The following is a 15,300-nucleotide window of genomic DNA, read 5'->3' on the forward strand; positions in this document are numbered from 1 at the left end:
GTATTATAACTTTAGATGAGATGATCCAGATCTTTGGGCTGATAAGTGATTGTTAGGGAACAGTTATTGCTTTGTCATTTTAATATTTCCACATTTAATAGATGAGAATTCAAAAAAGTACAAATTAACTAATATAAATGTATTCAGAATATACGATTTTATTGGTGCTAATACAGGATTTGTTACATTCTCAAACAAGGTCCAAGTCCCGTTGACTATAGTTGAATTATTTTTACTTGAATAAGCAGTTGTGTTGAACCAACATCTGATATGTTGACACGCTGTTACATACAAGATATTGCTTGAAAGACAATTAAAATAAGTTGATAGAAAAGGAAAAAACATAAACACAAGAAAAGCACATTACACAATTCATATATATACATACAGTAAATATAACAACGTGGCATGTTGGACCGTGTTTCCTCCTGTTGTGCGTACAGTATATGTCGTTACTATAATAAGTACTTAGCAGATATTGCTAGGATCAAGCAACCAAAACATTTCATCAGGAATGCTAACGGAAAATGAAGAGGAAAAAGAGGTTTGGTACGAATAGCTTCAGGGGATTGATATTAGATTCACTCTCAAACAAAACTGAGGTTTTATCACACATGTACAAGGAAGCAAATGAGCGTCCTGGGTGGCAATATGACCAACTGTCTATTTACATGTTAACCTAATACTTTCACAGAGTGCTGACATAAACAAGTATTGCTCAAGGGAGTCTTGAAAGCTTCACATAATACTATTATTGCATGCTCCTGTGATACTGTTTTTTTCTTTTACTATTCAGTACACAGTGCATCCTTCCTGGTGCATAGTTAGTTAACTCGTATTGCAAACTGGGTGTATTATTTTGGTCTCAATTAAGAAAATGCAGTGCTGCTAATTCAACATATCAGCTGAAATATGTCATACAGATGACAGAAAAAGCTGATGTGAGGTGAATAGTCAACAGAGATGCAGTGTCTAGAAGATGTATTGTGTTACTGTCCATTGAATGGCTGTGACATTAGATAAGGGTTGAAGTTAAGATGATGCATTACATAGTGAGGAATATTATCCACGCAGGACTGCAAATATAATGATTCCTGTTTTTTGTTAGTATCTTTTTATGTCTACCTTTATCCTCAGGTCTAAATAATAGCAAATTAAAAATATATATTTTTGTTCATATTCCATGCTGTGTATCTTGACCACTTTGGATTAAGCTGGCAAACAGAAAGTGCAAATGCTCTTTGCAACAAAGCTGTGGAGTCAGTGGGGACCCCAGGGTCAGATGATATAGTCTATCTCTGAGTACAGACTGTCTGTCAATTCCTCTTCACTCGAGTCCTCTCCTTTAAGGCACATGGACCCTCGTCTGTCGAAAAGCAGAGCACCTCAGTGTAGTATTGGGGATAAAGACATTTAGTAAAATGCATATAAAGCTTTAAAGGAATACTTCAACCGTTTTTAAATGGAGTGATTACACCGTGTGTCCTTTAGTTATTGAAGAAAATGTTTATTTCTAGTGCCTCCGCCGTAAATAAAGAATCCAAAAAGGGACAAAACACTCTTTACTACTAACTGATGTACAAGAAGGCTGTCTTTAATAACATGTGCGATATAATCTCATAAAGTCTAATTTATTCAGTTGTATAATCACTACTTCCAAAACATAAGCTTTTTCACTAAACCTTACTATGTCATACACTTAAAAAGTCAAGTTGGAGCAGGTGTGCTGTATGTTTTGAAAGTAGTGAACATATGATGATATCAATCAAACTTGGATTGTGTAACACACGTTGTGGAGGTTTGTAAAAGGATGCTTGATGTAGTTTTGCTGTTGTTGAACGATGCCCCCATTTACTTTAATTCATACAATACTTTTCTTCAGTTTTTGGATTTGTTATTCACCTTGGAGGCATGGGACAAAAACACAGTTCAAGGTAACACTGGGTGCGTAATTATAAACAAATGATAACTCAGAGGGTGAAGGATTCCTTTAATGTCATTTTGTAATGATTTTATGAGAATAGATTAGTCAAAAACAATGATATGCTATTATGTACTTCACTCACCCCAGATGCTGGCAGTGGAGATTTCCTGCACAGGGGCAATGTTTCCTGGGTCCATCGTCCTGGACGTCCCAGGACAGCAGCTCCAGCATGTGGTTGGAGGCCCCAAAGCAGCGCTCACGCTCTATGGGCTTGGTCGAGCAGACAGGGAACAGCAGCGCTGAACACAAGGACAACACACACAGATACATGTTGCGAGAGAGAGAATAGTTTAGCAGCATACAGTGAACAGTGTGCTGAACTGTACCTTTGTGGAAAAGACAGCAGAGGTCCGGGCTGCAGTCGGTCTGATGTTCACAAGTGCTGCCCGCCTCTCCTTTTGTTGCATTCACACTGCACTGACCCCATACACACAGCTGGTCCCCACAGCACTCCTTGTCCTTAGTGCAGGACTGAGAGAATATGGTTTAAGCAGAAAGGTCAAAAGCACTCTTCTGACAAAAAGTGATAAAAACCTTAATCAAATTCCTATTTCATGGTGGCATTAATAAATAGGCAATGCGTGAGCACACACATCTTATTCAGGGTGTAACCTTTAGTAGATATACAAGATGAATGAAAATACCTTCAAAAAAAGCAAAACAACTCACAGGTGACAAATGCAAAGTTTTACCACTAGATGGCTCTATATGATTTAGAGAAGCAAGGAAATGGACACAAAGAAAAATAAGAAAAAGAAAACATTGATGTACAGACAACATGACAGGAAAATAACAATATATAACTAACAGCTAACTGCAGCTGCACCGTACCGCACGCATCAGGGCTATTAGATACAAGTCTTGGATACGCCGGGCAGCTGCATTTGGTGTTTAGAAAACATTTTTCTCTGCAATAATCATTTCAGTCAATCAATGTTTTTAATTTTCCTAACCTTACATTTACACAGGAATTACCTATATAGTTTATGCTATCACCACACAGCCAAGATGTTAGTATGGTTAATCAAATTATCTTTGTGACACAGGTGTCTTAAAAGTCACAAAGATTAGCTCATGGCATGCGTTTAAAAAGGCTGAAACTCACCCTGTGAATGACAATAATTATCTCTAGCGTGAGGTCTGCTAATTCTGTAAATTAAATATACATGAGATCCATGGGTCACCTGGTCTCTGATAGCAGTAAGATAAGAACTTGTTCCTACACAACCTTTATGAATTGTTAATTTGGGGATACGGGCAACAGTGTTCTGTTTATCTCCATGCAGAGTTTTCCAGTGCAGCATATTTACTGAGACACAGATCCTGTCCTCTATGTATTTATTATCAATGTACACTGTATCGGTGTTTGGCAGACTGCCAGCATCTTCATCTCTTTGCACTGCTTCTCTCTGCTACATAGTTCATCCAATGAAGACACTACAGAATAAGCAGCAGAAGGGTAGTCTTAAATAAAACCAATGTCTGACTCTCTAGAGAGAAGACTTTCATTACTGATAATATTTTAGTGGTAGACGTCCTTTGAGAGAGACAGCAGCGGGTAAAGAAGAGCTCATATTTAACCTTGACACATGATGTTATTTCATGTGCACCTCATAGGACAGAGTGTTCACAAACAACACACTCCGGTTACACTTGTGGACACGCTGCAATGCAGTCCGAGTGAAACCCCAGCCCGCCGGAAGGGACTGTGTGTGTGTGTGTGTGTGTGTGTGTGTGTGTGTGTGTGTGTGTGTGTGTGTGTGTGTGTGTGTGTGTGTGTGTGTGTGTGTGTGTGTGTGTGTGTGTGTGTGTGTGTGTGTGTGTGTGTGTGTGTGTGTGTGTGTGTGTGTGTGTGTGTGTTTGAAAGCAACATTTTAGAGAAAATAAATACCAAAAAAGTGCAGTCGTCCACATAAATGTAACTAAAGTTCACCTACCATATCGATTGCTTTACAAGGCAGACACTTGGAGTTGTGTGTGTCATGATGGCAATATCGGTCCTTCCCACAGTCTCCATCAGCACTGCATCCCTAGACACAAGAGAGAGGATTTACTTCTAACTCCAACACATGGAATAAGAAGGTTGTCTATGTTTCCATGAACATGCGTGATTTCCTGATGATCTACTCAAATCAATCAATACTCAAATGATGCATTTTATTGTAAAATATGCAAAGCAAATATCCGTCTTAAAACGTCTGCCCACCCATCAGTTTATAACGTGACTCTTTATTGAATATTTAAAGCTGCCAAATATTTATAAGGAGTTTTATTTTTAACTCTTGAAACTGGGACAGACTAGTTTCCCAAAGTACGTACAGTAGGTAAACAGAATCCAGTTCTTCTGCCATTAAACAAAGTAAAACATTTTTTAATACAATAAAAATATAGACTTGCAATATGCTAAGGTGATGATCCACATCATTATTATTCTGACAAGGTCATTCAGGTAATAGTTTTTATCCGGTGTGTTAAACAAACTCTAAAAATAAAAATTAAAGAATTATCAAGATGCAATATGGTAACTTGCATAGGAAGCTTTTCCGTGAAGTGAATTCCCCCAAAAGCCAGTCAGCACATTGAAAAATACACTGCATAATTACAGGAACACACTGCACATCCTACACACACTTTTTATCAGCTGGGCATTATCCCAAGTAGATGGCTGTTTAATGCTGGCAGACATTAAGACATATTGATCATTTTTTAACTTAAAGATAGATGTGTGTTCTGGTCCATATTATATAAGACCATAGGTAAACTTACATTATCAATATTGTTCCCCAGGTCACTGAACTGGGTGTCTGTTGTAATGTGGTTCGTCTCCTTTGTGAAGATGGGACATCTGTTAGGTTTCATTCACAAAGGGAAACAAGCACAATCTCACTTTTGTTTACTGTTTTTAAACGTACCCGTTCTACTGAGGTGTGGACGGATTCATTATCAGAAGCAGTTTCGTTGTGATGACTTGGAGGAAGGTTATTGAGATGAGGGCTGGAACTGTCACTCTCGTTGTCCTTCTAGAAGAATTGGAGAGATGATCAGATACAGATTTGAGGTAAAATTATGCATTAAGAAGTCACTCCCATAGTCTAGCTCCGCCACTGCTGCTCTTTTTAACTGTCTATTCCTCACTAAAAATAGATCTCATTATACCAGCCAACTATGTAGACAAATACACTTGATCTGAAGTGAGCAGTGAAATAATGCCATGTCATGTAAAAACTAGATGCTGACTAACTGTCTGCCTACTTGATGAAACGCATCCTCAGGCTTGTGCTGCAGATCCTCTGGCAGCTGCTCCACTTCCACAAACGTGCTGTCCTGCTCCGTGCCTCCCTGGACCGAATTATCCAGCAGGATGTGACTGATGCCTGAGTACACTATCTCAGGGAGGATGCCATTGCAGACAGCCGTGAGAGCCAAAAGCAGTGCGACTTGCATCCCCATCCTCATCCTCATCAACATGCTGCTGCTGTTGCTGCTGCTGCTGCTGCTGCTGCTGCACTGTGAGGAGGGTGTGGCTGTGATGCTGAGAAACAAACAGCGCCACAGCTGATATCCGTCACGGAGAGGTCATCACCTCATGCATAACGTCTCTTAAACAGGTACCAACTCACAGTAGCTGAAGTTGGTTTAAACTGGAATATATGAAAAAAATCGTTTCTAAATGTAATTAATAAATTAGCCAAAGTGGCTATTTAAGTCAAAAATAAACGTGTGTTCTGAAGTTAAAGCACTGTTTCCAACATGTTCAAATGCTGTGATAATTAAAAAGAAAAATTCAACAATCTCCATTCAATTGCGTAGAAAAATGTTTAAGGAAAAGAAGGAACAAGAAAGAAAGATTAAATATCTAAAACGTGGACAAACTAAGTCACAATTACCATGGGTTAGTGAGGAAATGTGTTTTCTTACTTTTGGTGAACATTTATGCCCTGTAATAATAATAATAATAATAATAATAATAATAATAATACTATTGTAACCGTGCAACACACTGGTTATACGTTTTTATATTGTTTTCATTTTATTGTAATACTATTTATTGAAGTACATCGAAAATATTTGACATACTATTTTGTATTTCATTTGTATTTAAAATGTTTCAATAACTTACAATCTAAGCAACTCAACTGGCGACCTACTCCAATTTCCCTGGGGCTCAACGTATTTCCGAGTCTTAACTAGTCTCCTGTAGTTTCACAGTCTGACCTCAAGATGGCGACATTTGCTTTCATGGTAAAGATATTCGGACCAGGGTCTCCATTTTTTGCCCACTCGTTTTCAGATTTTCAATGTTTTTGTCCATGTGCTGCGTGGACTGTAGTTTCTGCTGACACGCTGTGAAATGTGTAATGTGTTGACTATGGTCCGGGCACAGCGCAAAAATGAGGAACTACACCTGAAAGGCCAGTGTATTGTATCAGAAATAGGTTTCACTCTTTATATTCCCATTTATTTGGAGTCTAAGCTATTTCTTCATACAATTCATAAACATCACGACATTTCAGTTTAATCTCATGAACAGGCTTTTACAAACATGTTAGTATTTAATAATCTAGTTTTTATTCAGTTTCTAACATTAAAAAGTCAGTTTAAATGAATACAGTCTATGAAGATTAAACCCCATGAATCCAACCTGTTGTGTAAGAAGTCATTTTGTCCAGCAGGCTATCAGCAGACTGCGGGTGGTCGGATAAGTATTGAACTATGTGTTTGGCATGAGGAAGTGTGGATCCTTCCTCTGGATGAAAGAGAACTCACAGCAGCCCTGCTCTGCATACATAGCTGTGCTCAGGGATGTGTCCTGAGCCCCGCCCTCTAACACTGGACCCAGCTGCTCCATAGAGCTGCACAGAAACACTGCTGCCTGCTGTCAGGGACTGAGGACCGACACACTGCTCACACACACACTTCAGGACGGCGTGTGACCAAAAACACTGGAAAGAAGGAGAGTTCTAACTGATATATGTGGCAAGTCCTTTTGTTTTACACCTTATTTGTTATGTCTTTCCTAAGTGACTGAGACACTTGACAGAAGTGCATTGTCCTTATTTGAAAATGTTACCTGCGGTTGCAACTCCATCAAGTTTTTGTCTATGACCCGGCAATGTTGTATTACAAGTTTTCGCTTATACTGTTTTATCAAAGAAACCCACAGTTTACACCGGTATTACTCTTTGTATCAACTAGGAAGCTAATTACGAGCGTATGCATTTTGTTCTGAAACGTGGCTTTAAAGCAAGGCATTTTTTTTGGGGAAGTTTAATGAACACGTTAAATCTCGTATTTTAATATAATCACGTTGAGGACGCTGTCTGAGAAGAGTTAGGTATCTTCTGGGGTTCTCTCTGTTACGTGATAACACAAAGGTTATCTCCACTTGTGTAACCTGCATTTTTGTCATGCTGATGTGTATGCTAAATCACATGGAGGCATACATCACTGACTTTCAAACATGCCTCCCAGCCAACCCATTCAAAACTGGATTCACAGTTTGTCTGTCAATTCAAAGGAACAGGTACATCCAGATGATTGTAATCCCATGCTAATGCTTTTGGTTGTTGTAGTTGTTTAAAAAAAAATCCAACCCTTATGTAAAAGCTGTTCTGTCAACAGGCTCATAAACTCTTCTGACTCCACCAGCTTTCACACTGTAAAGCCCTCCTCCTGTCTCTGTGGTTGTAATGGCACACACTGCATATTAAAGCAAGGTGTGGTGCTGTCGGGTTACTGAATGAAGCTTAAACAGAAACTGCTACTGTTAATGTTTTCTAGTGTGTCTACAGGCAAGGAAACATGGCCACTGCTATTGATCAAATACACAGATTAACTTTTGATAAACACCGGTTTCTTGATGAAGCAGGAAAAAACATGTTTTTTCCCAATTCATTCAGGAAAAAAACGTATACCTCCCACGTTTCCACATGCCGCATGAACTCAGTCCAGTGTGACTCATACATCTTGCAAGATGATACATGATTTGTTCATCAACATTTTTAAGGAGGGTCAAAAGAGTCAGACAAACAGTGAGCTCTACTTCCCATTGTTGTGTGAGCAATCATTTCCTGTCTACTCTAACGCTGTCTAGGATACAGCTTACCCTTATATCAGACCGTAAAATCCACATTTTATTGCAGAAAGATTTTGCCAGTGAACATGCTAACACAAGGGTGTAACTTTGGTTTGAGAAGTGGGGGGGGACACAAAACAGGGGGTCCTCCGCAATGAAACATTGTTCTCGATTTAATTCCATTTCCTGCCTTTCTACAAATATATATAGGAACTATGCTGTTAAATAATCCAAGAAAAATGTGTAGTGTATATAATGAGTGCAGAAACGTATCTAGTGTCCTTTCCATGTGAACCTGTTTTATTTGTGATGACCTCACATCCTCTAGGGGGGTCCGGGGGCATGCACCCCGGGAAGATTTGTTTCTTTAAATTAAAGTTAAAGGCATCAATCTGGTGCAGAAATTAAGAGATTTATGGATACAGCTCTCAACACTCATATGAAACAGAACTGTATATATTTCAATACTCCAAAAACAATTAGAATATGCTCACAACCAATAACAAATATTTGATATACTCCTCTCTCCTATCTTACCTAGTCTGCATTCTTTCTTTTTATTGATGCATATTTGACTAATCACTCCCCTTTTAAACTGTGTCTTTATTTTTTTACTGGACATTGGAATGATTTCTTATTTTGAACAACGATATTAAATAGATGGAAATATTTGTTTACATAGATGACCAAACCGTTTGAGACCCACTGAGATAACTTGGACTAAAGTTTACAATCTAAGTGCTCGTGCCACACACACACAGACGCTCCTCCGTGACGATGAGCGCTTGAGTAAAAAAATAACAATAAACACATTTGAAAAGTGGGGGGGACACAAACAGGATTTTGAAAAGTGGGGGAGATATGTCCCCCCTGTCCCCAGTGGAAATTACGCCCATGTAACATCTAAACATCATCCTTAACATTTTTGTTCTAAACACTGATGGTGCATGTGATTTATGCTCCCGGTGTTCAACAACCTCTCTGCGCAAACAGCAACCACTGTATTCTCTTCTTACTGGAATTCCCCTCCTAGTTTTTTTTTGTATTTCATATGCCATGTTATAAATATATGGAAAGACAATGTCAACAGTGTATTTCTCAAGAGACAAGTACTCTTTTGGCGATAGTTTATCAGTGCTTTTTTGTAGACGTAGCTGCAAGGCTTCTGTTCTGAAGCCCAGTGATTACAGGTTTAACTATGAATCATGTTCTCCTCCTTCCAACAAACACAGTCACCCTAGAGCGGAGAGAACATACAAACATCTGCAGATCACAAGGCTGTACGAACAAATACAACTAATGTCCTGGACTTCCCTGTAACCACCATGAGATATTGGTGTATCAAACCACTTCAGTTGACATTGACAGTCCATACAAACTTCCACATTTTTTAAACAGACTTTGTTTGTGGGCGGAGTGTTTGAAAAGAGCTCCATGGCATCAGCACCGCTTCATCTTACAACTACCAATGCCTGTGCCAGCCTTTTATTTGTAGGTTGTAATTAACAGCTTTACTGGAGTTTAATTCAAAAACAGTGTGGAGACAAAAAAAAAGCCATCGAGGCCTAAATTATGATGACAGAAAACCTAAAAATAATACCTCCTCTTTTAGATGCAATCTATTCCATTTAAAGTCTCCTGCAAGACTATCCCACAAGTCTCAGTGCTTACTTCAATCTTTAAGTTGCTATATAAATAAACATTGATTGATTGATACTGGCCTGATTTTCATGAAACTTATTGAACCCATCCATTTCAAAATTGGTCCAAATCAGCGGATGGATACCCAAGTTATTTTTCAACAAATGAAAGGCCTAGGGAGTGAGCGAATCAGTACAATACTTCTGATTCATAAAGATATGTGAGGATGTAATGCTGTGGATGGAAACAATATAACTGTTTCACACAGCCCGATAAACAGACTGTGAGTGGAAGCTTGTGCTCATCATTGCCGGGGAGGTGTTGTAAACTTTCTCCTTCCTCTCAGCAATATGTTTCCTTCCTGGTTCCACAGCATTAAAAAACGGACATATGTGTCCAGGAACCAGCAGAGGTGGGGCATGTTGTTCCCTTTTTGCCTGCTAGCCTGTAAACGTCAACAAATATGTAAGCTCTCTTCAGAGTTGCTACATCCCAAGATATGTCATGACATACAACAACTAAACCATAGCACCCCTAGAGATAGAGCCACTGAAGGAGGGACAAGGAGACTTTGCTGTGGTAAAGTCACAGCAGGATATCATTAACCCGTTCCAGCTGGTCAGCGAGGAGCACGCTGTAAAGGGTTTAAGCTTATCTGAGTCATGCTTTAAAATCAAAGAGGTGGAATTTTACAGAGGCAGCTCTCCTCTGAGCTTTGATCCAGACAGGAAAACAGACTTTCCGCAGGAGAAGTTTTGGAAGGGAGGCATCTGAAGGAGAATGCACTCAAATGTAAAATAAGGCTTTGCATCTCTTCCTCAGAGCATCACCATGATACATCGCTCAACTACCAAAACACTTCTAATGTTACAGCAAGTCCATAGTGTTGTTTTTGTTATTTGTTGTTGTGCGAAGCTTTACTCTGTTGCTTTCAAGTCCTGCTACAGTTTAACATGAGTGACCCTAGACCGTTTGTCTGCTATTGATTGGGACTTTGAACATTTGTGTTATCATCTTAGGTAGTTTTGTTTACAGGGTCGAGCCCTGTTGATAACTTTTCATGTGATGTGCTGTTTCGGCCTGAAACATGACTCTTCATGTCTATTCTGGGCCTGGCTTTACTGATTGTTGGCTTACAGAATTGGCTATTCCTGCCAGGCAGTATTACCGCTGTCTGCACCTTCAACCCCTGTGATATGGACGAATGAGAGATACCCACTGATCTTTGACCCCCAGTGTCAGTCTGTGTGCAGCATGTCGTCGCCTTTGTGATTTACTTTTGCTACTTTTGGCGGTCAAGAGGATCAAAGTTCACAAGTTTGTCTCTTCTGAAGGGTACGTGAGTCTGTTTTCCTTTGTCTTAGTACATTCGTTGACTGTTAATTCTTATAAAATAAGACATATGAATTATTACACATGAGAATGTGTAGTTGGGGCTGAATCATTAATCAAACTTTTATGGTCATTGCAATGGACTAGTCCAATATCTGCAGGAGGTGAAATATTTGTCAAAATGCCATACTGAATTTAATACTGTAGTGCTGCACAAATCATATTTTACAGACTGTTCATTTGATAGAGATCCTGGCAAACCACACTTTATATTTCAGAGATAAACATAATAATGATGTAAAGATTATTAGTCCCTGTAATAACGAGAAAGAATATCACAATTCCAATATCCCTCAAAATGATATATTTGTTCTCCTTTAGTGTAGTCATGGTCAGATTAATTGTTCTAGTGAATTGTTGTTGTGTCAGCAGCTGGGCAGGCGTCAGTACGGGCTCAGTGTGTCCAGAGAAATCACTCTCTGAAGGAGCCATGTGGTGAACACACCTCGTGGGCAGAAGGCCTGCAGAGAGCAGCCTTCACAAGCCTGCTCCTGTTTTGTCTAAACTCACAAGTTTCTCCCCTGAAGTTGACTGACTCTTATCTGTTCTGTCAGTGTCTCTACCTTGCTCGTCGTGACAGACCTTTTGTTTTGGCACCGCTGCCCGAACATGCAGCCAGGTTTCAGAGGGCTGTGATAATAATGTGGTCTCTGGGGCCGGGTGAAGGGCAGAGCCCGCGGCTGAAGTCCATGAGTGCTCTGTTTTCTGAGGCACACTGCCTGCTTATCAAGCCTACAGAGGGTTCCTTCCTGGTTTTCTTCAGTCCAGTCTGTAATTACTGTTGCTGGCTGGCCACACTACAGTATGTGCATTTTCCCAGCACTTCCAATGTTTTTCTTGTGTTGTCAGCTTCCCATTGTACTCTGATAGCCTGAAGCTATGCGCTCTGCAAAAACAAATGAAGACATTGCGTCATCGGTTCGACCCAGAGTTGAGTGTCTTTACAGTTTTGTCATTGTCGGAGTCACACTGTATGATTTAGAAAGGACTGGCTAATGAATCCCAGGCAAACATGTGGGCACTTTTGGATTGTCCATGTACTACACATGTTAATGTGTGAAAGAAAGTTATTTTATGGATAGTTATTTATTGATAGAAAATCCAACAAAAACACCAAAACTAACCAAGAATCGATTTTTCTAAAATGGATTACCCGCTGGCCAAAGCCTATATCTTCATCCCTGCCATGAACCTCCACTATGTAAATAAAACCCTGATAATGAGTCACATTAGTGTATAAAAAGATCAAAATAAAATGTGTATGTTTTACAGGAATGTGGTGGGACGTGTGTTAAAAGTGGACATGTTTTTATTTGATTATTTAAATGCTCATTTTACCTCCCAGGTGTAACTGGTTATTTTTCACATTCCTATCATTCCCCTTTATTGTACTAGAAACCGATAGCATGCTTTGTCTCTCTTATTTCTGTACCCTCGTCACAGATCTATCTTCTGGAAGTACAGACAGTTTTCTCTGTGGGCAATGGGCCAGAGTACAGTAAAGTCATTACATGAATAATGTTAAATTAATGATACATTAAGGATCCGAACACAGAAGTGTGTAGCTTATCACTGAATACAATCCTCACTGTGTTGAAACATAAATGAATCCATACCCTTCACTTACCTAATTAGGTACAGTCATTTAAACTCAATCTGATAATTTTCTAAACAGACAGGAGACTTGAAGAGGAAACCTGCTCGCTATTAAACTCTCTGATCCCCTTAAGCATCATATGGTTAGTTTGTGATGTATAGTGTGTGTGTGTGTGTGTATTCTTTCCGCTTCGTGTGTCATTAGTTGTATTTTTACAGTCTTTCTGTGGGTTTGTTCTGTCTGCCCACAAGTGACTTTCCATTCTGTCAGACCAAGATGGTGAAGTCATTGGACTCTGTCTGAGACAATGCAGTTTGAGTGTTGAACGTTGTCTTGGCTCTGAAGACAGTAAGTGGTACCTTTTCATTAGTCCTCGCAGACTCGTGCAACACATGGTTCCAATAGTTGTGCTTTTTTAACCACTTTACTTGGACTGAAACGGAAAAGCATAAGTGTCGTCAACATGTCTTTATTTGAACTTTCCACCAATGCTCGAGAGATTATTGAACACCGGCCAGAGTTTAGAATAAAAATGATGTCAACATAAAGTTATTAATAGCTGTTCTTGTGAAAAGACAGCAGTTATGAAAATGTACGTCTGCTTATCTGCACAATATGTTATATTCTGTTAACATCTATCTACCTCAAACAATATATTTTAACCTCAACTGTCAAAAGTAATGACTCCACAGAGGCTTTATAGAAGATATTATGTAGGCCCCAAACACTCCACATACCACATGCTAGAATACACAGCCGTTTTCCCATCACAGTCTGCTGCCATGCATGAAAGATTAAAGCACCTGCATCATATATCGTGCCTGTCTCAGTCATCGCTCCTCACTCATTGACAATCTGAATAAATTCCCCCCAAAAAACGATGGCGGTGGTCCTGTGACTGTCTGGCTGGTGGAGCCAGTGAGGGGCTAGCAGAGTGTTGAGGGCTGCTGATGGAGCAGGGCTATGCACGTGGCAAAGGAATGTCCGCTCTCCGAGTTTGAGGCTGAATGTCGGCTGTGTAAGGGCTCGGGGCTCCACAGTGTCTCCCCACAGGTCAGGGGCTTGTAAAGCTACACAGGTGACCAAAGGAGAGACTGAGGGTCAGTTGGGTGTATAGTATTTCTACACGGTGGTTGGTGTTGTTGGAGTCTTTCTCCTAAACTGGATGCAAACACGCAGCAGGATATTGTGCAAATTAATATGCTAATTTTAGCATGGGGACAAACACTGTTGCTGTAGGAGCAATATTCAAAACATCCCCACTTTCAAATCATAATCAAATATGTTGTGACCCAGTTTTGAAGGATTATCAGCTCCTAACTTTGCCATTGCGTTGGTGCATTGTCCCTGGCTGAAGCTGTCTTTGAGCAGTTTCGTGTCACAGTCGGGATACTACCAGGAGTGCGGTGTGACCGTAATTTTAGATTATTGTGGGGGGCTGTTTAGAGTCCTGCACAGCTAACCTGACCTCTCCTCTAACCTTGCCCATCCCGCTCTATGGGACATTCAAATATCAAAGGCAGACGTGTCCCAAAACTCACAGAAGTTTTGGTCTCCTCCCCACGCATGCTAAATGCAGAACATTTCCACATTTTACTTTTAATGTTTGGGCAAAGATTTTTCTGGCATGGTTTAGGAATTGCTTGATGGTTTATTGGAGCTAAGAAAATACTAAACTGTATTTTATTTAATTCTGTCAGTTTTTGTAATGGTATATTTCACAAGTAGGCTCATATGTAATCATACCAAAGGCACATTCCTCAGAAGAAGGCGGACTATGAAGCATGCATACACAATCAAAGCTCATTAATCTGTGTTTGTCTGAACTTGCATTACAACTGGTTTCAAAGACCTCTCTCTCTACTGCTGAAAACATTGTCTGGTTTTCAGCCACAAGACAAATACTTCTCCGGTCTACTCATCCATGGTCAGTCCTGCACACCAGGAATGAAAGGTTTGAATTCCTTGCAAGTTGCAATAATAAGGAAACCACTTTTACCATTGTTGAAGACGTACAGTATAAATGTTTTTGCCAGCTGTGACAATGCACTGGTGTTATTGTTTCCACCTTTTGAGTCTGTGTGTGTGTCTGTGGACAGATTTCCTTTATAGCAATGGCATTGCAACAGTGCAGGAAGCGGTTCAAAAACGTTCCATCGTTGTCATAGTGATTCAAATATGTGACATTTGAAGATGTGGTCTGGGCAAGGAGGTAAAGGGCCAATGGGCTTTCCCCCAAACTTTACGGACATGGCAGAGTTAGCTTCACGAAACCCAACAGGTGCAGTTCAAATTTAAAATGAAAGCTGGCTTTGGAGATGGGTGTGGTCCGAGCAAGAGGGCCATAAGTAGGGGGCATGGACTCCAATGTATGCCCCTAGTGCAATTTGGCCGATGTGATTCAATCGCAAGATATATACTGCTTACTGTACTGTACTGTATAGTTTTGATCATTTGTTTATGGTGACTACCTCTTGTTGGTTCTTGACTGATTTAATTCTGTAAAGGGTTATGCCTCTAAAAAGCACATGTAGTAAATGTGCTCAGCAGCTGTCTGACAACGACAGGAAGCTCATTGAACTTTTTTTGGTTCAATCCCCAGTCTTTATC

At 39.9% G+C, this 15,300-nt stretch overlaps 2 protein-coding genes across 9 annotated transcripts in view; one reads left to right on the forward strand and one right to left on the reverse strand.

The window, feature by feature from the left end:
• Positions 1-138: 138 nt before the first annotated feature.
• On the reverse strand, positions 139-5,521 carry dkk3a (dickkopf WNT signaling pathway inhibitor 3a). The gene is made up of 7 exons (XM_079662742.1): positions 5,237-5,521; positions 4,897-5,004; positions 4,751-4,810; positions 3,922-4,014; positions 2,311-2,455; positions 2,067-2,223; positions 139-1,366 (listed from the first exon to the last, which is right to left on the reverse strand). Exons 1-7 carry the CDS (start codon positions 5,450-5,452, stop codon positions 1,279-1,281), a joined length of 867 nt encoding a protein of 288 aa, XP_079518868.1. The 5' UTR covers positions 5,453-5,521; the 3' UTR covers positions 139-1,278.
• Positions 5,522-6,802: 1,281 nt separating this feature from the next.
• The window catches only part of mical2a (microtubule associated monooxygenase, calponin and LIM domain containing 2a), a 32,814-nt gene continuing 24,316 nt past the window's right edge, over positions 6,803-15,300 (forward strand). For 5 of the 8 annotated variants that reach the window (XM_079662735.1, XM_079662731.1, XM_079662737.1 and 2 more), the window contains exon 1: positions 6,803-6,961. The gene's annotated coding sequence lies outside the window, so the exon portion shown is untranslated. Of the gene's footprint in view, positions 6,962-10,305; positions 10,494-10,840; positions 11,037-15,300 lie in introns of those variants that run through there. The other 3 variants (XM_079662733.1, XM_079662734.1, XM_079662732.1) reach the window with 3 other exon arrangements.

This window comes from Notothenia rossii (genome assembly GCF_949606895.1).
Source record: "Notothenia rossii genome assembly, chromosome: 2".
NCBI classification, from domain to species: domain Eukaryota; kingdom Metazoa; phylum Chordata; class Actinopteri; order Perciformes; family Nototheniidae; genus Notothenia; species Notothenia rossii.

Bases quoted from the DNA above. Each gene is read 5' to 3' on its own strand.
- dkk3a (XM_079662742.1), bottom strand. From the start codon at position 5,452: ATGTTGATGAGGATGAGGATGGGGATGCAAGTCGCACTGCTTTTGGCT. The intron at 5,005-5,236 runs GTAGGCAGACAG...CAATTCTTCTAG, and splicing joins CTGAGGATGCGTTTCATCAA to AAGGACAACGAGAGTGACAG. The intron at 2,224-2,310 runs GTACAGTTCAGC...CCTTGTGTTCAG, and splicing joins CTGCTGTCTTTTCCACAAAG to CGCTGCTGTTCCCTGTCTGC.